Below are 26,337 nucleotides of genomic sequence, written 5' to 3'. Positions count from 1 at the left end.
TAAGAAAAGAGTCTTTTTGTTCAAGACAGTTTCCTGTACGAACAATAAATACATTATTTCTCCAGAAAATGGAAATTGGTTTATTGTTACATCAATAAAACGCATACAGATTTATTTTTACATCCCCAAACAATGTGGAAAATAATCGTCTCTCTCTTCAACACCTACAACACAACACTACAAAATCAGTCACAACACAATTTACATGAAAACTCCCTGAAGCACCAATAATATCATCTGAAATGCCGACGTTCTGGTCTGAATCGTGCAACCGTTTCTCACATGTGTAATTAAAAAGCATCGAAATAAAGTATGAACAACAGCTAATATTAAGCAATTCTTAGAATAAGCAGACTTATAGCACTTGGTAAAGAAAACATGCATAGTTTTAGAAGAAAATGCTTCATCTCCACATCTGAGATGGCTAATCGGGGAAGTCCCATCTTACTTTTGCCTTAAAATTCATCATTAGGGACATTATTAACCTTAAGACGGTGTCATTCTCACTCCCACGGGGCCTCGGCTCCGTCAGCATGAGTGTAGGCAGTGAGGTCCTCATACAGGCCTCCTGCACACGTCTCAATGGCCAAGCCCTGCAACAATGGAGATAAGTCCTTTTAGTTCATTTAACATGTGAGATGTGACTTCAGGAGTTCCAAACAGGATATGTGATTAAATAAAACAAGAAATGTTTGGGTGTGCAGCTACAGTTTTATTTGCATATTTGATTCAAACATGAGTCAGTGATAAAAATATGCAGCTGCTAAATGCCACGGCAGAGTGGTTGACATTAAAGCGGAGAACCAACCCAGGTTATTGGCTCAAATATTCAAGAAATATTCAAGTTGATAAAAACTATAGTTCTCATATGAATATTATATATACAGGAGTGTCTCAGAAAATTAGAATATTGTGATTTTCTGTAATGCAATTACAAAAACAAAAATGTCATACATTCTGGATTCATTACAAATCAACTGAAATATTGCAAGCCTTTTATTATTTTAATATTGCTGATCATGGCTTACAGCTTAAGAAAACTCAAATATCCTATCTCAAAAGATTAGAATATTCTGGGAATCTTAATCTTAAACTGTAAGCCATAATCAGAAATATTAAAATAATAAAAGGCTTGCAATATTTCAGTTGATTTGTAATGAATCCAGAATGTATGACATTTTTGCATTACAGAAAATAAAGAACTTTATCACAATATTCTAATTTTCTGAGACAGTCCTGTATATATATGGATAAAGAGGGTATAGAAAATGGATGGATGAATATTATAATACAGCTTTCTCTTGGATTTTTGTATCTTTTTTATTTTTTTGTTTGTTCTTGAATTGTCTTTAGCAGTAAAGACTGCAATGCTTATTCTGCTGCTTTAGAAATCAATGATATATCTTGTATAGATTACATTAGCAATATTTTAAAGGGAACAAATAATGCACCCCATATCAGATGTTAGTAAAATGTGAAAAAACATAATAGAATAATAAACAATAATAAAAAAAAGAATGAAAAATGAAGTGACATTTAACTGAAGACAACAGTTTGACCTTTAAATAACAATTCTTCATGCATGTCATGTAAATCATTGTGAAATGCTAATTTTTTTAGAGTGCTTGAAAATCATATATATAAACATATAAGGCAAATAGATGTGATACAAAACAAAATACTGCATGTTTTCAAAGAAGAATAGATATGAGTGCAGTTGTGATAAAGATTGTGTTGTAAGGAGCTTGTTTGTACCTTTCAGTCAGTCTTTATACTCTTTATTAAAAATGCACTGCTGTTATGAGGGCTCACTGTGACATTAATTATCACAAATGCAGGTGTTTTTCTTTCTAAATTAAATTTGAAGTTCACAAACCTCATAAATGTGGTCGGTATCAGGGTCTTCATATTCTGAGTCCTTCTTTTCTGCCTGTTTAAAAAGAAGAAAGAAAACAGTAAAAAAATAAGGAAAGATTCGGGCTCCCTTAGTGAATTTTATACTTATCTTTTACATACAAACGGCTCAGATGTACATCGGTCGTTAGTCGGCAGTTTTATTCAACACAGATGGTTGGTTTTACACAAAATAAAATGCTCAAAACAACATCTTTGCAGCTGTTTAAGATGGATAAACCCAGGCTGCACAGACACAATACTGGTCTGAACTGAATACTCACAATGATCTCAGAGTGACTGAAAACTTTCCATCGTAAGTTACAGTTGAAATAACCGTTGCAAGTGTCATGATGGAGACCTTTATTTACTCTACTGTGCTAAAAAAGGCAAAAATAAGCATTGGCTCTGAGTCAAATCACCTGCATCAAGTCTCAAATTGAAGATAAATCAGAAGAAACGGGCAGAATCATTAATTGAAGAACATTTTACTTTTGCTCAAACTATGTCTTAACTGATTTACCAGATTTAAGGAAGCTTTACTGGGACGTAACTCTTTAACTCACAGCTGTTATAATCAGTACTGGAGTTGTAAAAGAAAATCAGGGGGGATGGTGGATTTTATCATATGGGGACAGATAATTTGTGCTGATTACAAATAATATAATATATTACAAATAATAGCAGTGACCAAAACACCTGCAGAAATACTGCAGGAATGACATAGCAGCAGTTAAATGCAGCCTTCTGTAAGCTTTAAATATCCACTGGGCTTACATCAAATACATCAAAACACAACAATAAGACAACATCTGTTGTATTAGACGCTATATAAATAAAAAATAAATAAACAATAAAAAACACTTTTCTGAACTTATCAATATGACTCTGTCCTTCACAGGATAAGTAACATGGATCACTGCAAAATCTCACAATCTTAACAAGAATATTTGTCTTATTTCTAGTTGAAATGTCTCATTTTAGTAAAAAAATCTCATTACACTTAAAACAAGACTCATCACTGGAAAAAACAACAATTTTCACCTGTTTCAAGTAGATTTTCACTTGAAATAAGTAGAAAAATCTGCCAGTGGAACAAGATTGTTTTGCTTGTAATGAGAAGATAAATCTTGTCCCACTGGCAGATTTTCCTACTTATTTCAAGTGAAAATGTACTTGAAACAGTTGAAAATTGTCAAATGTTATTTTTCTGGTGTTATTTTTCTGGTGATGACTCTAAATGTTGAAATAGCAGTAAAACCACATTCATTGATGAAATGACATAAGGGATGGAAAGGGGGGATGACAGTTTTACAGGGGGGATGATTTGGACCGTTTTTATTTCAGGGGGGTTTGCCATCCCTCCTCATCCCCCCTCAACTCCAGTACTGGTTGTAACACATCTTACAGTCAGGAGCAAAACGAGCTTCCTCAGATGTGTAACGTTACAACCAGGACTTGTGACTACTGTAGGCTCAGACTTGTGCACTGATGACTCGGACTTGGTATTTGACTGCCTTTGAACTGTTGGGTTTTATTTTATGTAATATGTCCTAATGATTTAGTATAAGCTAAACCCTAGTTTAATATTAGTTTCATGCCAAATCCATGTTTCTACATGACATCAGTTCATATCATCTGTTTAGCAGGAAAAAACTAGTAGTGCTAAAATACCAGGAAGAAATGTCCCTAAACTTGTCTACTTTGCTTTTATTGATGTCTGGTGTTGTGGTCAAAACGTCACCGCTAAGTGTTTCATCTTTAAAAGAACTATCAAGGAGATTATGGGGATGACGTCCAACTTCAGTCATCATCTGGCCTGAATTAAGCCAGAGAAGAAGAATCTACAGTAACATGTTTCAGCTCAGTTTCTGGCAGGAGCAGAGCAGCAAAGAGATCTCTCTCCGTGCATGTGAGGGGGCTTCCTGGTGTACCGACAAACGCGTAAGTCGTCAACAGCTGTTTTGGCTCTTTCAGAGCTGCCGGACGTGGCTGAAGGGTCAAGCAAGGCGATCAACACTCAGACTTTAATGTTGGGGGAGCAAAGCCGTAAGCTGGATGCAATTCTCGAACAGAATCGCAGGCTGGCAGCGGTCTTTGAGCTCATTGGCAAGATGGAGAAGACCTTGGAGAAGTTGGAAGCTCGGCTTGGCGTGGTCTGATTGGAGTCACCAGAGACTAAAAGGCAGACGGAAAATTACTGAGGCTGCCTGTTTTTGCAATATAATTGTTGATCCTATAATCTGGCCTTGACAGGGCGGTTTTTGACCGATCGCTCTGGTCACAATCTTCCTGGTGGAATGTAAACAAGGTGACTCTGCCCCCACTAACACTAACCCTCCCCCTCTCCCACGAACATCTGTGGACCCCTGTTTTCAGAACTGACCGAGCCGCCTGATAACATCAAGGACATTGGCTGAGAGCAGCTCTGAGCGAAGTTCACGACTTATCGCTACACACACACTTGCTGATAACCACACCTCCCTCAATTCAACGCCTTCCTCGGCCCCTCCCTCTTATCAGCCCCCCCCAACAGTCTCCGGGTTTCGAGCACCACGAAGTCGCGGCGATCACTTGGATGTACTGTGCCGGCATCCCCCGTGTGTTTTAAAGGCACGTGCTTGAGAAACTGGCAGCTGTGTGATTTGGATTGGACTCAACTCGGACGCAGTGGGATTAAACTTGGACTACAAGCCTGCATCTCTCTCCACTAGTCCAGATTTGTCAATTTTGCTAACTTTTAACAAGGTTACATGGACGCAGGCAAAAGTACTGGAGGGTATCTTTAAAAACATGGAGAGCAGCTACCACATAAAAAAACATCTACTTATCTACAGGTAGTATAAGTATAGTTTCTTCTGCCAAAACCCTTTAGGTGAGACTGATAAAATATACTCAGAGCTATCAGGTATTTGGCACTGGTTTTATGATTAAGAGTAACACATACTCCAACTGTACACAAAAGTTGAAATATTTACATACTATTTTAATTACAAGCATGGACCTGAAGGGATGCGGTTGAATTTGTGTGTTTGAATGAAAAGAAAATACTTCAATTTACCATTGGTTTTTAAGTATCAGACCTATATTTTGGTGTCTGATGCCCATATTCATCTTTGAAGCAAATTGTGTTTTATTTTCATCCAATGAAAATAGAAACCTTTTAATGGCTGTTACTTTAACCACCTGTGCTTGCCCGGTTTCTGACTCATGCTGTCTTTCAAATCTTCTGCAAGCAGTTACATGCTTTCTATATTAAAAATGTTGTTTAAAACAAATGTAGACACGAATGCACTCATACTGGCAGCCAAATGCTGGAGGCCTCTTTTTTAAAAATTGTTTTACTTTTTCCAGTTTTGTTCCAAAAATATGATCTAAAAAAACATTTTTCTTGTCCACTACTTGATGCGATGTATCTGAATATTAAGCAGACATCCACAGCTCGTCCTGTGTTGTACGTGTTGGCAAAATCTCCTGAGGTACAGATTCATCAAACAGATGAATGTTTAGATCATCGTATTCCTCACCAGTGTCTGTTGCCGGAGCAGTACGGCAGCGATGCACAGAGCTATCAGCAAGCCCTGGAGGACAATGAGGCCGTCTTTCATCTTTGACCTGTATTCTGCGTGAGGAATGGTGGAACGTCCTACAAGGGGCAAAGCGCACAAAAAATAGAGGTGAGTTTTCAAAGCTTTCAATGCGTTCAAAGAAAAACATAATATGACAGAGACAGAGAAAGCTTTGATGCAATCTGTTGGTCGCCCTAAGGAACCAATAATAATCATTAATATTTGATTGGCTTTGCATCAATGGGACTAAGTGAGTTGAAGTGTATTGTTGTAGGGCTTTGACATGACATTCGTCGTGATTTAGCGTTGTATACAGTACTCGAGTTGTAAAAAGAAATCAGGGGGGATGGTGGATTTGATCATATGGGGACAGATAATTTGTGCTGATTACAAATAATATAATATATATCAAATAATAGCAGTGACCAAAACACCTGCAGAAATACTGCAGGAATGACATAGCAGCAGTTAAATGCAGCCTTCTGTAAGCTTGAAATATCCACTGGGCTTACATCAAATACATCAAAACACAACAATAAAAAACACTTTTCTGAACTTATCAATATGACTCTGTCCTTCACAGGATAAGTAACATGGATCACTGCAAAAACTCACAATCTTAACAAGAATATTTGTCCTATTTCTAGTTAAAATGTCTCATTTTAGTAAAAAAAATCTCATTACACTTAAAACAAGACTCATCACTGGAAAAAACAACAATTTCACCTGTTTCAAGTAGATTTTCACTTAAAATAAGTAGAAAATCTCCCAGTGGAACAAGATTTTTTTGCTTGTAATAAGAGGATAAATCTTGTCCCACTGGCAGATTTTTCAACTTATTTCAAGTGAAAATTTACTTGAAACAAGTGAAATTTGTCAAATAAGTTATTTTTCTGGTGTTACTTTTCTGGTGATGACTCTAAATGTTGAAATAGCAGTAAAACCACATTCATTGATGAAATGACATAAGGGATGGAAAGGGGGGATGGCAGTTTTACAGGGGGGATGATTTGGACCATTTTTATTTCAGGGGGGATGATTTGGACCGTTTTTATTTCAGGGGGGATGATTTGGACCATTTTTATTTCAGGGAGGATGATTTGGACCGTTTTTATTTCAGGGGGGGGATGCCATCCCCTCATCCCCCCTCAACTCCAGTACTGGTTGTATAAATAAAGCTGAATTGAACTGAATTGAAGTAACAGCTCAAAGTCTCCTTCAGGTTTTATGAGGGATGTTTTCCCAGCAACTTACTGTACACACGCACGTCGGTTCCAGGTCCCCACTCGTCCTTTATTTTGCAGAAGTACACTCCACTGTCCTCTATTTGTGGGTGAAAGATGTAAAGCACGGAGCCGCTCACATTATGAGAATTAACTAAATGAATCCTGTCACTCTTCTGTATCTCTTGACCGTTGTTTTTTGCAGCGTTGTATTCATCGAGCTTCAACCAGGAAACCTTGCTGTTTGGATCCTTGTTGGTCAGACAGTAAATAATGATCTGTTTGTGATCTGATGTAATGCCATAGAACCGGGGCTTCTGGTTGACCTGCAGGGCAACTGAGCACATAAGACACAGTTAAAACACATGCAACAGCAATTCAGGAATATTATTTTTTGGCAAAACATACATTCTAGTAACTTTGTAAGTAATGGCCTTAGTAGCAGAACATTTCAGTGCACTACTTCACTATGATACGGGATTTGACATCACTATTAATCTTGCAGTAATGAATTAATAAATGAATGAATCTTTTATTTCGGCTTGTACACACTTTTTTACAAAACAAGATGAAAAGGTAAAATAAACATTTCTTTTGCCGAAAATGTGTAGCTGAAGCCGTAGCTTATAGTGCCGACCCTTTTTATCTTAAGATCAGCTTAAATATGAGACATTAACTTTACTCCGTGGAAACAAACAATACATAAAGAAGACAAAAATAAATAAGACAAAATATAAGATTGAAGTTTCACATTCTAGAATGTTTTTGATAATATACTTTATAATTATAGTGTTTTATATTTATTTACAGTATTTTCTTTAAACATTTCCTTAAACTTGAAGATAGAACTGCACACTGCACGTAATCAGCAAGATTTAATAGCTTAATCGTCATTTTACTCACAAGACTGACAACAGATCTAATGAGGATAGTGACTTCTTTATATTAGCTAAACAGCTGAAATGAAACTGTAGAGACTTAGAGTTGTTAGTTATGTATCGGCTTTGGAAAAGCGGCTCACGCTAAAAATAACAACAACAGTTTCTCAGATTAAGCTTCTAAAATTGACAAATTATTATAATATATGTGGTGTAAATTAACCTTTTAGCACATATATATTTGTTCATTTAGAAAACATACTAAATTGCTAAATTTAAGCATCAAATGTTACACCTAAATGAATCTAAATGCTAAATATAAATGTAAATCTAAATATTAAATCTAGATTTAAATCTAAATGTTAAATCTGAATCTAAATATTTCAGGTGAAACTAAATATACGGCTAATATGCAAATCCCCCCTGCCAGTAACAGGTAGACCCCAAGTAAAAGCTCGACAAGGTCAGGTTGTGTTTGTAGAGTCAAAGAATGATTTGAAACCATCTTATGGGGGGAAATGAACACATTGACACATTATTGTGAGCAATGAGCACCATTAAGATTCAAAATTCATGTTTACATTCAGATTTAGACTCAACATTTAGATGTAACATTTATATTTAACTGTTTAAACTGTCTCAGTTAACAAACATTGTTACAAATGTGCTATAAAAAGTGACTTTTGAAAATTAACACCACTTTTTACATCATTATTTGAAGCTAAATGCGATGTCCCAAACGATGGATTTGTTATAAATAAACAACAATATAAATCAAAGAAATCAGTTTAAAATAAACAGATTCGAAATATATATAACCAATAATAATAAAAGATGCAGTGTGATGGTTTTACTTTGACCGTAGTTTTTGCAGCGATCATGCAAAATGATGAGAGTGTTTTAATGATGTATTTATCAATATTTGTGACTAACAGTGCATTTTACTGATAAGGATTTTAGTTTAGTCCACTGACGCCTAACCCTAACCCAGATAGCAAAAAAAGTTAAAACAATGTTGAATTATGGTCAAAAAGTTAGATTTTTGGTTAAGGTCAACGATTGATGGATCAACCATCAATCAACCGTCCAACGTGTAATCAATGTTGAATCAACATATTGTTTTCAACATGGATTCAATGTTTCTGCCTAACCGTATTCCAACGTTGATTCACTCATATTTTGCACCAGGGAACTAACCGGCATCAAAGTGAGACATTCTTGAATAATTCTCAGTTTTCATCTGTAAAATCACTAATATGACCCATTCACAAAGCACAAATGTAATGTATTTTCAGCTTTCAAAACATAGACATGTACCATTTTTGATCATGGATCACGGTTTCATATTATGTGAAAAAGCTTTATGTCAAAGGACCAATGTGCAAGATTGTAGGTTGAAATATCTCAAATAAATCTAGAAACAACAAGAGAGTGAGTCCCCCCCCCCCCCCCCCCCCCCCCACTGGTCATCCCACTGCTGCTTCCACCTGCCTGCGCCCCCCAACCCCCCCCACCCCTCTGGTCATCCCGCTGCTGCTTCCACCAGCCTGCGGTCCGCCCCCCCCATGATCCTGCTGCTGCTTCCACCTGCCTGCGCCCCCCCCTCTGGTCATCTCGCTGCTGCTTCCACCAGCCTGCCGTCCGCCCCCCCCCCCCCCCCGTGATCCTGCTGCTGCTTCCACCTGCCTGCGCCAAAGAAATGGTGTTTAATGTGAAACTTACAGCGTTTCTTTGAGATTGGTAGTGAACCGCTGCGGATTTTTGTTTCTTATTTCTGATGTCAAGTTACTTTGGCGTCAATTCAGCGCCAAATGTACTGATCTCAACTATGTAACGCCTGCCCTCAGTTGATTGATATGGCGTTGATTTGTCAATTATTTCATGCAAAAATAAGATAAAAGCATAACTGAGAAAGGCGCTTCGGAGACTGAGATGGTCTTAATTCAACCCCACGAAGGCAAGAAAAGAAAATTGCACTTTCAGGTGCAGATTTTGATTTCATGATTACAGATTTAATGTTTTGATTCTCAGATTCTGAGTTTGGATTTGCAATACATTTGGTGTTGAATTGATGCCGTGGAGTTGAGGAGGAGGAGGAGGGACTGTGCGTTTTTTCTTCTCTCTTAAGCAAAGGTCGACCAACTAACTTTGCACAGTTGCACTGCCCCATTTTGATTGGAGTGTGCAGTATGAATTTCATTCTTGGCTTCACCTCAGACATTCCTCCTTTAATTAATAACCAGTAGACCTTTCAATTATTGCGGTGTATGAAAACTTTATGCCCAGTACATAAAGTACTGGGCATAAAGGCAGGGAGGCATTCTTTTGAAAAATAAAGCAATAATTGAATGGACTGTTCAATATGAATATTTCCTGGTTTTTAAGTTAATTTAATCTTGAATATTTTGATACACGAGTTAATTTAAGTATGCTGAGAAGACCCAGTATTTTCTTGCAATTTATCAACTAAAGTAGGAAAACAATCCGCATGTGGAAGGAACATTGTTTTGTCTTTTAGTCAATTCTAGCAGAAAAGTTGTTTGGATGTAGAAAGTCAATGAGCTTATTCAATTTTTACAATACAATTTATAAGAATAAAGAAAACATTGCTTCATTATTATGACAATAACAGTTCAGAGGAGAACTTCCTCTTTTGCCGCAGATGGTCAGGAAGTACTGGCACCCTGGAGTCAAAAATAACATGCAAAACACTTGTGTGCAGTGTAGATGCGGTTAAACAGAGACAAAAGTTACAATTAAATGATTATTTGTGGCATCATGGATGTTTTCTTTGTCTTCCCCTAGCAAGCCGTATAGTGTTATTGCTGCATCATTCATTTTTAAAATAAACACATGACCTATCGCTGACAATCATTTATTGCATCTGTTTTCATTTTTATTTTCCTCACAAAATTAATTTAATCATAACACAAAAATGTTTATTTACCCGAAAGAGTGACCAACGCGACCCCAAAGCATCCAGCTAGAATCCAGCGCATGATTACATCCAGGGAAAAACTCTGCAGACGTCCCAGATGTGTGGAAACAGTCCCCAGAAGTGAAGAAGAGAATGAGAGAGTGTGCAGCAGAGGGAGAGCAGTCTGCTCTGAAACGCTGTGAAACCAACCAAATAAGGGGAAGAGAACTGTCTCACCAAAGCAAATTAACAACCCACACAACACTCAGAGCTCAAAGCATTTCATTCACAGGTTCATTTCTTTTACAATCAGATGAAGCCATTATAGGAAACTGAGAAAACGTAACAGTGAAGATATTATTTCTTTTTCTTCTGGCTTGGCCCTTAAGATAATTAAACATATATATCCTGTTGCTTTTATTGATATATATATATGTATATATATACATACATATATATACAGGACTGTCTCAGAAAATTAGAATATTGTGATAAAGTTCTTTATTTTCTGTAATGCAATTAAAAAAGCTAAAATGTCATACATTCTGGATTCATTACAAATCAACTGAAATATTTCAAGCCTTTTATTATTTTAATATTGCTGATTATGGCTTACAGTTTAAGATTAAGATTCCCAGAAGATTCAAATTTTTTGATATAGGATATTTGAGTTTTCTTAGGCTGTAAGCCATGATCAGCAATATTAAAATAATAAAAGGCTTGCAATATTTCAGTTGATTTGTAATTAATCCAGAATGTATGACATTTCTGTTTTTTTAATTGCATTACAGAAAATCCCAATATTCTAATTTTCTGAGACAGTCCTGTACATATAGCTTGATGTCATCCATGCGGAGGTGGCTGATCATCACTCCACTTCAGAATTGGTATCCATGGCCATCATTGTGATGATCTGGCTGAGAGCATTTAGTTCCCATGCAGACCAGTCGTGGGGACCATCTCCTCGGTATAAGCTGCACATGATGGTGACTTGTGCGACTGGCATTGAGTTCCCTCTGGAGTAATCTTCCACAGTCTCATAGGGTTCTTGGTGAAAGCTTTCAGTGTACACTTCCAAGCATTCGTGTTGGCAGCATCCACAGCGTCACTGTTCGTTGACCCTCAATGGGATGTCGTGTTGAACTGAATTGTGGGCTCAACGGCAGCATTGGCTCCATTAAAAGTTGGAGCATTTTCGACTTCTCTTGGTTTTGGCTACACAGCTACAGCTGCCAATGATGTTGCACATGGAGCTGGAACGGTTTAGATAATGGGAAGAAATTTGATGGATTTTTGTTGATGTTGGTTGGTTTGGTTATGACAAAGGAACGTCAGGAACACCCACCATGGAGTGCTGCAGATGCACTGGCTGTGAAACGCTCAGGTAAGATGGAAATGCTACTGTATTGCTTTGTTGCCAGGTGACAACATGAATTACCACTCATCTCTGTCTCTGATGTATTCTGAGTCCCCAGAACATGAAACATGAAGACGTGGACGACCCATTCTTGTTTGTTTTGTTTTTTTACTCCAGTGGGGGGAGGTTCCCGGTACAGGCCATCCAAGAGAGCACCGCGGCCTTCAGGGCGCGGCTCTCCAAACTGGTAGCTGTGTTAGGAGGGCTGATATGGATGGAGCCAGGAAAAGTGTTGAATAATGAGGGAGGTGTATTTTTCATTATGTGCATGTGTGTGCGCGTGTTTGTATGAGTGGTAAGTCTGTGAACTTTGCCCCAGATCTACTCCTCAGTCATTGTGCTTGATGATATCGCAGGGGTGCACACAAGCCGGGACTCGAGGGCTAGTCTACTGCATGTTTTAGATGTTTCCCCGTCTTCAACACACCTGATTCTAATCACTGGTCTTCATCAACATATCATCAAGGTCTACACAACTGTTGGTGACACAGCCTTGTCTATCAGGGTTGCGTTGAGGCAGGGAAACATCTAAAACGTGCAGTAGAATGGCCCTCGAGTACCGGCTTGTGTGCACCCCTGGTTATCAGACGGCTCGGTACAGTTCTGATACAGGTCCACAGGTGTCAGGGGGGGAAGGGGAGGAATAGTGGGAGCAGTGTCACGGTTGGTCCTCCAGCCTTCAGTGGTTTTCCACTCCCCTCTCTCCTGCTCACTCCTTCTGCAGCCATGCCCACCTCGTCACTCACTCCTTTCACCTGCTCTCCCAGCTGCAGCTCCTCAACAATCAGGACAGCATAAAAGCTGTCACTCTGTTTGTAGATGCAAGACCTTCCAGCATTCCCTGTCTTGACCTCCCGTTGCCGACCCTGCCTGTTCCTGGATCCTGCCTTGTCTCCTGCTCTCCGTTGCCCTACCTTGTCTTCCAAACTTGACACCGATTGCTGCCTGATCCTTGTCTTGCATTCCTGCCTGCTCTTCGTTCCTGTTGAGGGTAATAAAGCAAACCAGACAAACTACCACCGTGTGCTGCATTTTGGTCCAAAACCTCACCCTGTAACAAGCAGAGGGTGTTGTTTTCTTTCATCCAGGGAGATTGTTGCTAGAGCAGCCTGCCAAACCTCTCTCAAGGTTAGATCGTAGAATCAACAATTGCATTTGGATCAGGCAGGCTCCAGTAATTTTCCGTTGGCCTTCAGTCTCTCTGGTTCATCTCAGTGGCGACTCCAAACAGCCGAATTGGTGGTCAATTCCCGCCAAGCCGAGCTTACAACTTCTCCAATGTCTTTTCCATTCTGCCAATAAGTTCAAAAACCACAGCTACTGTAGCCTGCGATTCTGTTCACATCCAGCTTGCGATTTTGGTCCCCCAAACGTTTGAGTGTGGTTGCACAGCTTATCTCTTCAGTCACGTCAAGCAGCTCTGAAAGGGCCAGAATAGCTGTCCGAATGTGTCAGTATGCCAGGTAACCGCCAGCTCCAGCAAGAGGCCTCCCCTCTGACGGACTCCAAATTGTTGGAAATGGCCGTACAACTGTTGTTTTTTTTTTATTAATACACAGCATGACAGTTAACTGTTATGTCAAGACAAACCCTTTACTCTACTGTGTCACTGTCAACGAGCCCGACGTCTTTGGTAGTTTTATCAGCTGATGCTGAAGAAATGCCTTTTTAAAAAGTAGGACACATTCAACATAGGAGCTTCTACTTCCCCATCACTGATGGATATTGAAACATGGGCTGTCTCTCTCTCTTTTTTTCATACACTGCTTCTCCATGTGTTTGATAGATAATAAAACAGTGTAATATGTCCCAGGCATTAACTTAATTTTACTACCTGATAATACTCATAATAATATACAGGACTGTCTCAGAAAATTAGAATATTGTGATAAAGTTCTTTATTTTCTGTAATGCAAAAATGTCATACATTCTGGATTCATTACAAATCAACTGAAATATTGCAAGCCTTTTATTATTTTAATATTGCTGATCATGGTTTACAGTTTAAGAAAACTCAAATATCCTATCTAAAAAAATTTGAATATTCTGGGAATCTTAATCTTAAACTGTAAGCCATAATCAGCAATATTAAGATAATAAAAGGCTTGCAATATTTCAGTTGATTTGTAATGAATCCAGAATGTATGACATTTTTGTTTTTTTAATTGCATTACAGAAAATAAAGAACTTTATCACAATATTCTAATTTTCTGAGACAGTCCTGTATGTACTTTTGAACATACTGACATGCTCTTTTTCACATAATTCTATAAAGTTTACATGCAATGTGAATGACGGCAAGCCTAAACCACTGAATTGTTGAACATTATAGCTTGTGTAAAACCCCATAAAGCATCGGGCTAAAGACTGGTGTCGTTCTTATGCAACACCCAAAGGCAGCCAAGGGTGAAGGTCCCGGGTCAACCAAGCTGATCACATTTCCCTAATTTTACAGAGCTGATGTGCTCTGTGAAACACCAGCTTGGTATTTGACTGCTGGATGAGATTTTGATCAGTTTTCATAATGTGTGAACAAGAGATAAACAAAATAGAAAATACTTAATCTGTTCTTAATTATTCAGATTTACGATAATACGTCATGGTTCTTGCTTCTCAAGTCAGATGTTTTATTGCTTCTCTTTGCAACGGACACCGCGTGAGGTCTGATTCTTATTAATATCAAGTCCATGTTGTCTACTGAAGGAACCCTGTGTCAGTTTTTATTTTTTACGGCTGTTTTCTGGACATTGCAACTTATTGAAAGTAAGGGAAAAAGTCAAAGCACTTGTCAAGTTTGTAGAACCACGAAGCACACTTGTTTTCTCGTAACCTGCTTCAGCACTGATCAAGATGGTTTTATCCGACGTTTGATCATCTTATGAATTTGTAAGTCTAACTCCAGGTTTAAAAATAAACATGACGGTATTCTGTCTGTCTGTTCAGCAACTGTTATCTCTTCAACCACCAGATGGGGACAGCAAACTAAAACTGCAAACAACGCAAACTCAGCCAACTGTAACCTACAAGAATTTTTTTATTCTAACAATACAATAACAACTTTTACGATAATAAAATGATAGAAACATATAGTAAAGAATAAAAACATTTATAAATAGGCGGTTACGGGTTACCTGTAACATTCTAAGAAGCTTTTACTCCAGTCGAAATGTAAACAAAAGGAGGGCAGTGTATTGTGAGTGTGACTGCACTGCCAAAGGAGACCATAAGTAAGTGGTGCAGCAGTGTTTCAATCACGAGCAGGAGTATTGCAGGTCTAATTACTGATGTCTGACAGGAATACGCTGCAGCAGCTGTGCAGCAGATGTGATGTGAAAAAAAAAAGTTCATATTTTCAGTTTCTCATCCAAGGCTGATGTTACATCAGGGCTGAGCACATAGATAAAATAACAATAAAGATGATAATAAATAAACATAAGACAATTACTTCAGTGGTTTAGAAACAAAGCCATAAAACTATAGCTATAACTATAAACTAGTATTTAGCTTCAGTCAGATTTGACCAGAAATCGAATTAGGTTGTTGCAACAGATTTTACAATCATTTGGGACACATAAATTAAAGTAGGGACAAAAAAACACAAAGAGAAGAATGGCAGCAGCACGCTGAGAAGACTGTGACAACCTGATCATAAAATAGCAACACACAAAAAAAAATAATTGTAAAGTATTTGTGAATTCATGAAAAATAAAAGTCATCACAACACAAAGAGATTTGGTAATATTTGGGATCAGAGGCAGCACCGACATGATGATGTAGTGGAGGTTGCTGCTTGGACAAACCAAATCTTCTTCCACAAGAATGTAGCCCATTGATTTACAGCGGGAAGGAAAATGACAGATATAACCAAGACACAAAAACATTGTTTCCAAAATGTCTCATCACAGTATCTTTGATGGTATGAGATCTGCTGTTGCATGTGGGATACATTACTTATCTGTTATAAGCAGTACTCGAGTTGTAAAAAAGAATCAGGGGGGATGGTGGATTTTATCATATGGGGACAGATAATTTGTGCTGATTACAAATAATATAATATATTACAAATAATAGCAGTGACCAAAACAGCTGCAGAAATACTGCAGGAATGACATAGCAGCAGTTAAATGCAGCCTTCTGTAAGCTTTAAATATCCACTGGGCTTACATCAAATACATCAAAACACAACAATAAAAAACTGTTTTCTGAACTTATCAATATGACTCTGTCCTTCACAGGATAAGTAACATGGATCACTGCAAAAACTCTAAATCTTAACAAGAATATTTGTCTTATTTCTAGTTAAAATGTCTCATTTTAGTAAAACAATCTTATTACACTTAAAACAAGACTCATCACTGGAAAAAACAACAATTTTCACCTGTTTCAAGTAGATTTTCACTTAAAATAAGTAGAAAAATCAGATGTTTTTGCTTGTAATGAGAAGATGAATCTTGTCCCACTGGCAGATTTTTCTACTTATTTCAAGTGAAAATGTACTTGAAACAGGTGAAAATTGTCAAATAAATTATTTTTCTGGTGTTATTTTTCTGGTGATGACTCTAAATGTTGAAATAGCAGTAAAACCACATTCATTGATGAAATGACATAAGGGATGGAAAGGAGGGATGGCAGTTTTACAGGGGGATGATTTGGACCGTTTTTATTTCAGGGGGGGATGATTTGGACCGTTTTTATTTCAGGGGGGATGATTTGAACCCCTCTAGACAGAGATCTGCATGTCTGCTGACGAGCACTTTATCAGGGCTGATGATCAGCAGCAGCTGACCGTCACGTCCCCTCTGAAACCCCATGGAAGCCGTGAGGGGGAACTGGATATTACCCACATGATTTGTCTTTTATTTATTTTGGTGGAGGTGGTGGGGGTCTTAATAGTTGTTAAAGGGGTGATAGCACTGTAGAAAAAAGAAAAAAATAACTATTATGTCATTGCTCCTCTGTGGTTGTATTTGCACAAGAACACAGGATTGAAAGAGGGGCTGCTCATTTTTTGTACGTGACTCTTGGAGCAACACCTGCTGGTATCTTGGCTGCAGCTTTTAAGAAAAAGCCTTGCTTTTTTTTTTCATTAAAGTAATTCCAAATCACATATTTGTATTTCTGCAGCGCAGCTCTCGAGTAAAAATAACAAAGAGAGCGTCAGGGAGTTAAAACGGCCTGCCTGCAGTCCTTTAACCCACTGACAGTTTTCTGTATATTATAAAACAGGAAATATGGAACAGCTGAAAGACTCCATGCAGACACCCATCTTCCTGTTTATCCATTGTCTATACCTGTTTCCTACTACACCCTGGACAGGTTGTCACAAGTCACCAAAATACCATACATGTCTACATAGATATATACAGTAACTACAGAAATATAAAAACTCTGTGTTAGGTGTCTTGGATAAAGGTGTGCAGCTCTATTTACATTAAAATCAGTGGTGCTTTTAACAAAGAATGGCTTTAGGATACTCCATATTTTACATGCAAGAATTAAACATGTTGCAAAGACTCAATTTGAAAACATCAGCTCTTCACTCAGAGTGCATAAAACTTCTGCACAGTTACATGTACTTATATGTTCAGAGTAAGACATTTGAACTCTCAGTTAAGACATACACAAGCAACGTTTGCACATGAGAGCGTAAGTAAGAAAACGCATCAAGGTTCTTACTAAAATTGAACAAAAAAAAAAGGTTGCAACTCTTTAAATTTTAAGACGAAGTACTTTGCAGACCTTAGTGGTATGTGCTGTTTGACCATTTCACAACCCTAAAAGATCAAGTCTTAAAAATAAACTCTACCGTTTAGCCTGAGATTAAAACCTCATTTGAGTGTAAAGCAAGAGTACAAAACCACTTGTGCTGTTGTTTGAATCATTGTTATTTAGTCAGCAAATAATTTGGAGTCATTTGGGAAGGTTGGAGAGTTGATGGAGCCCTGGTGGGGAGTCACCTCTGTACGGACCCCATCCACATTTAAGAGTCTTATCATATGCTTAAAATAAAATGTATTATAATGTCACTACTTGGCCTCTGAGTAACTTTAATCTTTATTCTAACTTTATAAATCTTTTCTTATTATTGTTTGGATTCTGGGGGAGGTCTCAGAAAGGTATGTATCAAAGATGCGACATCAGGCATCAAGGGGTGACTTTGCTGCAAACCTATACTATACTTGTATTATTATGTTATTATTATTACTATTATAATTATATTAATTATTATTACTATTATATTATATACTGGCAAAAGTTTGCCCTCATTACCCCCTAGTACAGGGGTCGGCCACCCAAAATGTTTTAGAGCCATATTGGACCAAAAACACAAAAAACAAATATGTCTGGAGCCGCAAAAAATGAAAAGTCTATGCCTTAGAATGAAGGCTGCGTGCATGCTGCATGTTTCTATATTAGTTATAACTGGGGGAAGATTTTCTTTTTCATTATGCACTTTGAGAAAAAAGTCGAAATGTCGAGAAAAAAGTCGAAATGTCGAGATTAAAATTGAAAGGAAAAAGGAAGAAAAAAAGAGAAAAAAAGGAAAAAAGAAGAAAAAAAGAAAAAAAGGAAAAAAGAGAAAAAAAGAAAAAAAAGAAAAAAAATAAGAAAAAAAGGAAAAGAAAAAGCTCTGAAAAAGCTCCAGGAGCCACTAGGGCGGCGCTAAAGAGCCGCATGCGGCTCTAGAGCCACGGGTTGCCGACCCCTGCCCTAGTAATAAACCCCGGGTTAATGCAACACTGGAATATTCCTTTAAGCACATTGTTTGTCTATTATTGTGGCTAACAAGAGCTGATCACATGATGTGGCATAATAATGAATAATAATGCAGAGAAGCAGTCATTTCCAAACAGTTCACATGCTTTTCTTTCCACTGTAAAAAGTGCTTTTTTAAAGAAGCTCATCAGGAACGGATGTTAATCCCATTAGGTACTGTAATAACTGGTAATCTTGTAAAATATATCTCATTTTTGAAGTTAATCATTTACATATAGTGTCAACGTGTCAACGTGACGTCAGACGTTCCGATACGTGTCGTGGAGGTGACGATATAAAGTATACAAAGTACATTTTCCATGTAAAGTTGTTTAGTATCCAATTACAAGAAATAGGGGGAAACACAAACACACACAAATGACTACGGAGAGCAGGGGGGGGAACAATTGGATAACAGTTTTACAGATTGAAACAAATGTGGTGACTGCAAATGTCATTTAAAACGGGAACAAGCTGAGATTCGACCTGGCTTTCATGAGGATGTGGTGATGTGTTTTTTATAAAACTGAGGCAATTTAATTTGTTGATTCTTTTCGTCGGACAAGAATATTTAGGTTTTTTAAATACTTGACATACCTGTAAAAAAACCTTAATATTCTTATCCGATGAAAAGAATCAACAAATTAAATTGTAAAGCCATGGACAAAATGAATTTCATTAAATTAAAACTGAGGCAGTTGTAAGACAAAAATACAAACTTGGAGTTTCGACTCAAAAGTCAAAACCCTTGATTACAGTAGCTTGCTCCTGAAACTTGTAAACTCTGTGCATTTCATAGACATCTTTAAATCCTGTACACCAATGGAGGAAGACTCCGATTCTGCCGTGTGACGTTCATGCTCCTCTTCAGTAACAGATGTACTCCCGGTACAAGCCAGTTCACAAGCAAAGCTATCGCTGACCTAAATAAAGGCTTCAACCATTATGGTACATTATTAAAAAATACATTGGTGTTCAGTCCTCTGTCTTCTGGACAAGAACCATCAATGAGATATGGTGAGTAAGCTTCCTTTACCTTGCAGCTTCATGGTTGTGTTATAAAATCAACTATATCACAGATTCTGGTCCACAGTGATATTTCATCCTACATTGTCAAACTCTGGCCACATTTATTGGCTAGAATTAGAGACAAAAATAAACACATCTAAACATCTGTTAGGATCGCGTAATTTGTTCGTCTAACGTGGAAAACTAGTGACACTTTGTGTTAATTAGTACTCTGGTTTACTGGTGCAAAACAACAGGGGGGAGACATGATTATCTTGAACAGTTTGTTATACAACCGACTCCTTCAGGTTTGCTTGGGAGGTCAAAAGATGACGGTCGGGGGCAGAATGTAGTAAGACCTCATTAGTAATTTCTACAGGAACCACAATCCTAATTGGCTCAGGAGGCTCCTGACCACTCTGCGCCGCTTCAAGTGACAGATTCTCGGGGTTAAGATGCTGCTCGCTTGCTAGAGTCTCTGAAGCCTCTTGATCCATTTCCTCAGCAAGGTCTGCATTACTCCCATAGAGAATCCCCATCCTTCGTGCAAGCAACCCCTCTTTTTCCGGCGGCTCTTCCCCTTCATCCTTCCTCCCCCTCTTTGATCGGTGCATGAAAGCAGCGTGATGGACGCAGCGCCTCAGAAGATGGGTGCGGTAAGCACTCTGAATGATGATGGCAGCCATCTTCTCTTCTTTGTGGCGCACCGTTGTGGTTATTGGAGCAAAGGAGTCTGAGGTGGGGTTGCTTAGGATGAACTTAGCCTGAATGCTCTTCCGCATCGCTGCCATCTCCACCGTGTCTCCAAGTACCAACTGTGTAACAGCCAACAGAACATCCAGGCAGTGGATCCTGTCTCCGATAACGAGGGGCAAATCCATTTCAATCAGGCGAAGCTTGTTGGGCTTAGCAACCTTCAGCGGCTCCTGCAAGGCGTCACAAAAATCTGAGAGCTGGCTATACTCAATGAACATAGCTCCAGTTAGGTCAAACCTTTCCCAGGTTTCATTGAACATCTCAAAGTCTTCCTCACAGAGTGCATCACCACTTTCCTCCTGCGCCACATTGAAGTTCTCTAAGATGATGGCAATGTACATGTTGACCACCACTAAGAAGGAAATGATGATGTAGCTGCAGAAGAACATCATACTCATGCCTGGGTTGCCACAGTTACCCTTTACATCCGTGCCTGGATTTTCAAAGTTGGGATCGCAGTCCGGATACTCCCTGTTCAACATGGGAAGTAAAAGTCCATCCCAGCCGGCCGATGTCGTGATCTGAAACAAGCAGATAATGCTACCGCCAAACGTTTCAAAATTAAAAACGTCGTCGATTCCAGCCTGCTTTTTCACGTAGGCAAAGTTTGACATTCCGAAGATGGAGAATATGAACATGATGAGGAAAAGCAGAAGGCCAATGTTGAATAAGGCAGGAAGTGACATCATCAGAGCAAAGAGAAGTGTCCGAATACCCTTAGCTCCTTTAATAAGACGCAGAATCCTGCCGATCCTGGCCAGTCTAATCACTCTGAAGAGAGTTGGTGACACAAAGTACTTCTCAATTATGTCTGAGAGCATTGTACCTGAAATAAAAGCAGAAGCAGCATTTTGTTAAAATAGACATTCCCATTTGAACACATCAGTTAGTAGTGTGTCTGTGTGAGCGTGTGTGTGTCTGTGTAATGTACGCTGCACCCACCAGCTATAGACAAGATGACCACGATGAAATCAAAAACGTTCCAGCCGTTGGTGAAGAAGTACTGCCGCAGTGCAAAGAGCTTCAGCACACACTCTCCAGTGAAGACGGCGATGAAGGCCACATTTAGTTTAAAGAGAAAATCGTCCTTCTCTGCACTCTGGTTATCTGTTTCCACCATCATGGTGACCATGTTGAGGCAAATGAGCACCATAATGAAGATGTCAAAGAACTGCTGACTGATGAAGTCAAACACCATGCCCTGGATCAGGTTCTGTAAGTCAGAAAGAACTTAACTTAAGCATAGTTAGACATTTTCATGTGATGTATTTATCCTGTGTCTTTATTTATGTTGAACTACGTTCCAAACGTCCACCAAGGCAGTAAAGACAGAAGCTGGACCCTGGGTCTCTGACACCGTCATCAGTCTCCTCCCTCAGCCCAAAGGCCATGTTTCATTAGCAGTTAACGATTGTAAGTCATCACCAACTTCAGTGAGTAAAACCTGCAGTTGTGAGTGACGTACCGTCGGACGTGGAATTGGCTTCTGTGGCTTCTTGGAGCCAAGTTTCTTCATGGCTTCATAGTATTTTTTTTGCTCCTCAGTCATAAAGATGTCTTTGTCTCCAAAGTACAGATGAGACACAAATCTGTTATTATTATTTGTCCACATGCAGGGCAAGGCAAGGTTCTCTGTATAGCACATGTCATGTACAAGACATGTTTTACATGAAAATGTTTTTTCTATCCATCCATCCATCCATCCATCCATCCATCCATCATCCATCCATCCATCCATCCATCATCCATCATCCATCATCCATCCACCCATCATCCATCCCTCATCCATCCATCCATCCATCCATCCATCCATCCATCCATCATCCATACACCCATCATCCATCCATCCATCCACCCATCATCCATCCATCATCCATCCATCCATCATCCATCCATCCATCCACCCATCATCCATCCATCCATCCATCCATCATCCACTGATCATCCATCAATCCATCCATCATCCATCCATCCATCCATCCATCCATCCATCATCCATACATCCATCCATTATCCATCCATCCATCCATCCATCCACCCAGCATCCATCCCTCATCCATCCATCCATCCACCCATCATCCATCCATCCATCATCCATCCATCCATCCATCATCCACCAATCATCCATCAATCCATCCATCATCCATCCATCCATCCATCCATCATCCATCCATCCATCCATCTATCCATCCATCATCCATCCATCCATCCATCCATCATCCATCCATCCATCCATCCATCCATCCATCATCCATCCATCCATCCATCCATCATCCATCATCCATCATCCATCCATCCATCCATCCATCCACCCATCATCCATCCATCCATCCATCCACCCATCATCCATCCATCCATCATCCATCTATCCATCATCCATCCATCATCCATCCATCCACCCATCATCCATCCAGCCATCCATCCATCATCCATCCATCCATCCATCCATCCATCCACCCATCATCCATCCATCCATCATCCATCCATCATCCATCCGACCATCCATCCATCATCCATCTACCCATCATCCATCCATCCATCATCCATCATCCATCTATCCATCCATCATCCATCCATCCATCATCCATCATCCATCCATCATCCATCCATCCATCCACCCATCATCCATCCATCCATCATCCATCCACCCATCATCCATCCATCCATCATCCATCATCCATCTATCCATCCACCCATCATCCATCCATCCATCCATCATCCATCCATCCATCCATCATCCATCCACCCATCCATCCATCATCCATCCATCCATCCATCCATCATCCATCATCCATCCACCCATCATCCATCCATCATCCATCATCCATCTATCCATCCATCCATCCACCCATCATCCATCCATCATCCATCCATCCATCCATCCACCCATCATCCATCCATCCATCATCCATCCACCCATCATCCATCCACCCATCATCCATCCATCCACCCATCATCCATCCATCATCCATCCATCCATCCATCCATCCATCATCCATCATCCATCCGTCATCTATCAATCCATCCATCCATCCATCCACCCATCCACCCATCATCCATCCATCCATCCACCATCCATCCATCATCCATCCATCATCCATCCATCCATCATCCATCCATCCACCCATCATCCATCCATCCATCCACCCATGATCCATCATCCATCATCCATCTATCCATCCATCATCCATCCATCCATCATCCATCCATCCATCCATCATCCATCCATCCATCCATCCATCATCCATCCATCATCCATCAATCCATCCATCATCCATCCATCATCCATCATCCATACATCCATCCATCCATCCATCCATGTATCCATCCATCCATCCATCCATCATCCATCCATCATCCATCAATCCATCCATCATCCATCCATCATCCATCCATCCATCCACCCATCATCCATCGATCCATCATCCATCCATCATCCATCCATCCATCCATCCATGTATCCATCCATCCATCCATCCACCCATCATCCACCCATCCATCCATCATCCATCCATCCATCATCCATCCATCCACCCATCATCCATGCATCCATCCATCCATCATCCATCCATCCACCCATCATCCATCCATCCATCCATCATCCATCCATCCATCATCCATCATCCATCCATCCATCCATCATCCATCAATCCATCCATCATCCATCCATCTACCCATCATCCATCCACCCATCATCCATGCATCCATCCATCCATCATCCATCCATCCACCCACCCATCATCCATCCATCCATCCATCATCCATCCATCCATCCATCATCCATCATCCATCCATCATCCATCAATCCATCCATCATCCATCCATCATCCATCAATCCATCCATCATCCATCCATCCACCCATCATCCATGCATCAATCCATCATCCATCCATCATCCATCCATCCACCCATCATCCATCCATCCATCCATCATCCATCCATCCATCCATCCATCATCCATCATCCATCCATCCATCCATCCATCATCCATCCATCATCCATCAATCCATCTATCATCCATCCATCATCCATCAATCCATCCATCATCCATCCATCCACCCATCATCCATCCATCCATCATCCATCCATCCATCCATGTATCCATCCATCCATCCACCCATCATCCACCCATCATCCATCCATCATCCATCCATCCATCATCCATCCATCCACCCATCATCCATGCATCCCTCCATCATCCATCCATCATCCATCATCCATGCATCCATCCATCATCCATCCATCATCCATCCATCCATCCACCCATCATCCATCCATCCATCCATCAATCCATCCATCATCCATCCATCAATCCATCCATCATCCATCCATCAATCCATCCATCATCCATCCATCCATCATCCATCATCCATCCATCCATCATCCATCATCCATCCATCCATCATCCATCCACCTCCATCCATCCATCCACCCATCATCCATCCATCCATCCATCCACCCATCATCCATCCATCCATCATCCATCATCCATCCATCATCCATCCACCCATCATCCATCCATCCATCATCCATCTATCCATCCATCCACCCATCATCCATCCATCCATCCATCCATCATCCATCCATCATCCATCCATCATCCATCCATCCATCATCCATCCATCATCTATCAATCCATCCATCATCCATCCATCCATCATCCATCCATCCATCCATCATCCATCCATCCACCCATCATCCATCCATCCATCATCCATCCATCCATCCATCCATCCATCATCCATCCATCCATCCATCATCCATCCATCCACCCATCATCCATCCATCCATCATCCATCCATCCATCCATCCATCCATCATCCATCCATCCACCCATCATCCATCCATCCATCCATCATCCATCCATCCACCCATCATCCATCCATCCATCATCCATCCATCCATCCATCCATCATCCATCCATCCATCCATCATCCATCCATCCACCCATCATCCATCAATCCATCATCCATCTATCCATCCATCATCCATCCATCATCCATCCATCCACCCATCATCCATCCATCCATCGATCCATCATCCATCCATCCATCATCCATCCATCCATCCATCATCCATCCATCCACCCATCATCCATCCATCCATCATCCATCTATCCATCCATCCATCATCCATCCATCCATCATCCATCCACCCATCATCCATCCATCCATCATCCATCCATCATCCATCCATCCATCCATCCACCCATCATCCATCCATCCATCAATCCACCAATCATCCATCCATCAATCATCAATCATCCATCTATCCATCCATCCACCCATCATCCATCCATCATCCATCATCCATCCATCCATCATCCATCCATCCATCCATCATCCATCCATCCCTCATCCATCCATCCATCATCCATCCATCATCTATCAATCCATCCATCATCCATCCATCCATCATCTATCCATCCATCATCCATCCATCATCCATCCATCATCCATCCATCCATCCATCCATCATCCATCCATCCATCCATCCATCATCCATCCATCCACCCATCATCCATCCATCATCCATCCATCATCCATCCATCCATCATCCATCATCCATCCATACATCATCCATCCATCATCCATCAATCCATCCATCATCCATCCATCATCCATCCATCCATCCACCCATCATCCATCCATCCATCCATCCATCATCCATCCATCATCCATCCATCATCCATCCATCATCCATCCATCCATCCACCCATCATCCATCCATCCATCATCCATCAATCCATCCACATCCATCCATCCATCCATCCATCATCCATCATCCATCCATCATCCATCCATCCACCCATCATCCATCCATCCATCATCCATCCATCCATCCATCCATCATCCATCCATCATCCATCCATCCATCATCCATCCAATCATCATCCAACCATCCATGCATCCCTCCATCC

General features: G+C 40.0%; 2 protein-coding genes across 2 annotated transcripts in view; both read right to left on the bottom strand.

Moving 5' to 3' along the window:
• Positions 1–105: 105 nt before the first annotated feature.
• Positions 106–10,629, bottom strand: cd79b (CD79b molecule, immunoglobulin-associated beta). Its single transcript, XM_061708444.1, has 5 exons — positions 10,511–10,629; positions 6,717–7,022; positions 5,421–5,539; positions 1,877–1,930; positions 106–593 (listed from the first exon to the last, which is right to left on the bottom strand). Exons 1-5 carry the CDS (start codon positions 10,560–10,562, stop codon positions 504–506), a joined length of 621 nt encoding a protein of 206 aa, XP_061564428.1. The 5' UTR covers positions 10,563–10,629; the 3' UTR covers positions 106–503.
• A 7,827-nt stretch (positions 10,630–18,456) lies between these two features.
• scn4aa (sodium channel, voltage-gated, type IV, alpha, a) overlaps positions 18,457–26,337 on the bottom strand; it is a 58,827-nt gene continuing 50,946 nt past the window's right edge. The window contains exons 24-26 of the mRNA XM_061708660.1: positions 21,883–21,987; positions 21,360–21,630; positions 18,457–21,243 (exon numbers count right to left, since the gene is read on the bottom strand). Coding sequence (XP_061564644.1) covers positions 19,949–21,243; positions 21,360–21,630; positions 21,883–21,987 — 1,671 coding nt within the window. The 3' untranslated portion in view covers positions 18,457–19,948. The remainder of the gene's footprint in view (positions 21,244–21,359; positions 21,631–21,882; positions 21,988–26,337) is intronic.

Source organism: Cololabis saira, chromosome 19 (assembly GCF_033807715.1).
Source record: "Cololabis saira isolate AMF1-May2022 chromosome 19, fColSai1.1, whole genome shotgun sequence".
Lineage (NCBI taxonomy): Eukaryota > Metazoa > Chordata > Actinopteri > Beloniformes > Belonidae > Cololabis > Cololabis saira.
Note: the sequence above shows the minus strand (reverse complement) of the source record. Positions and strands in the feature narration are given on the sequence as shown.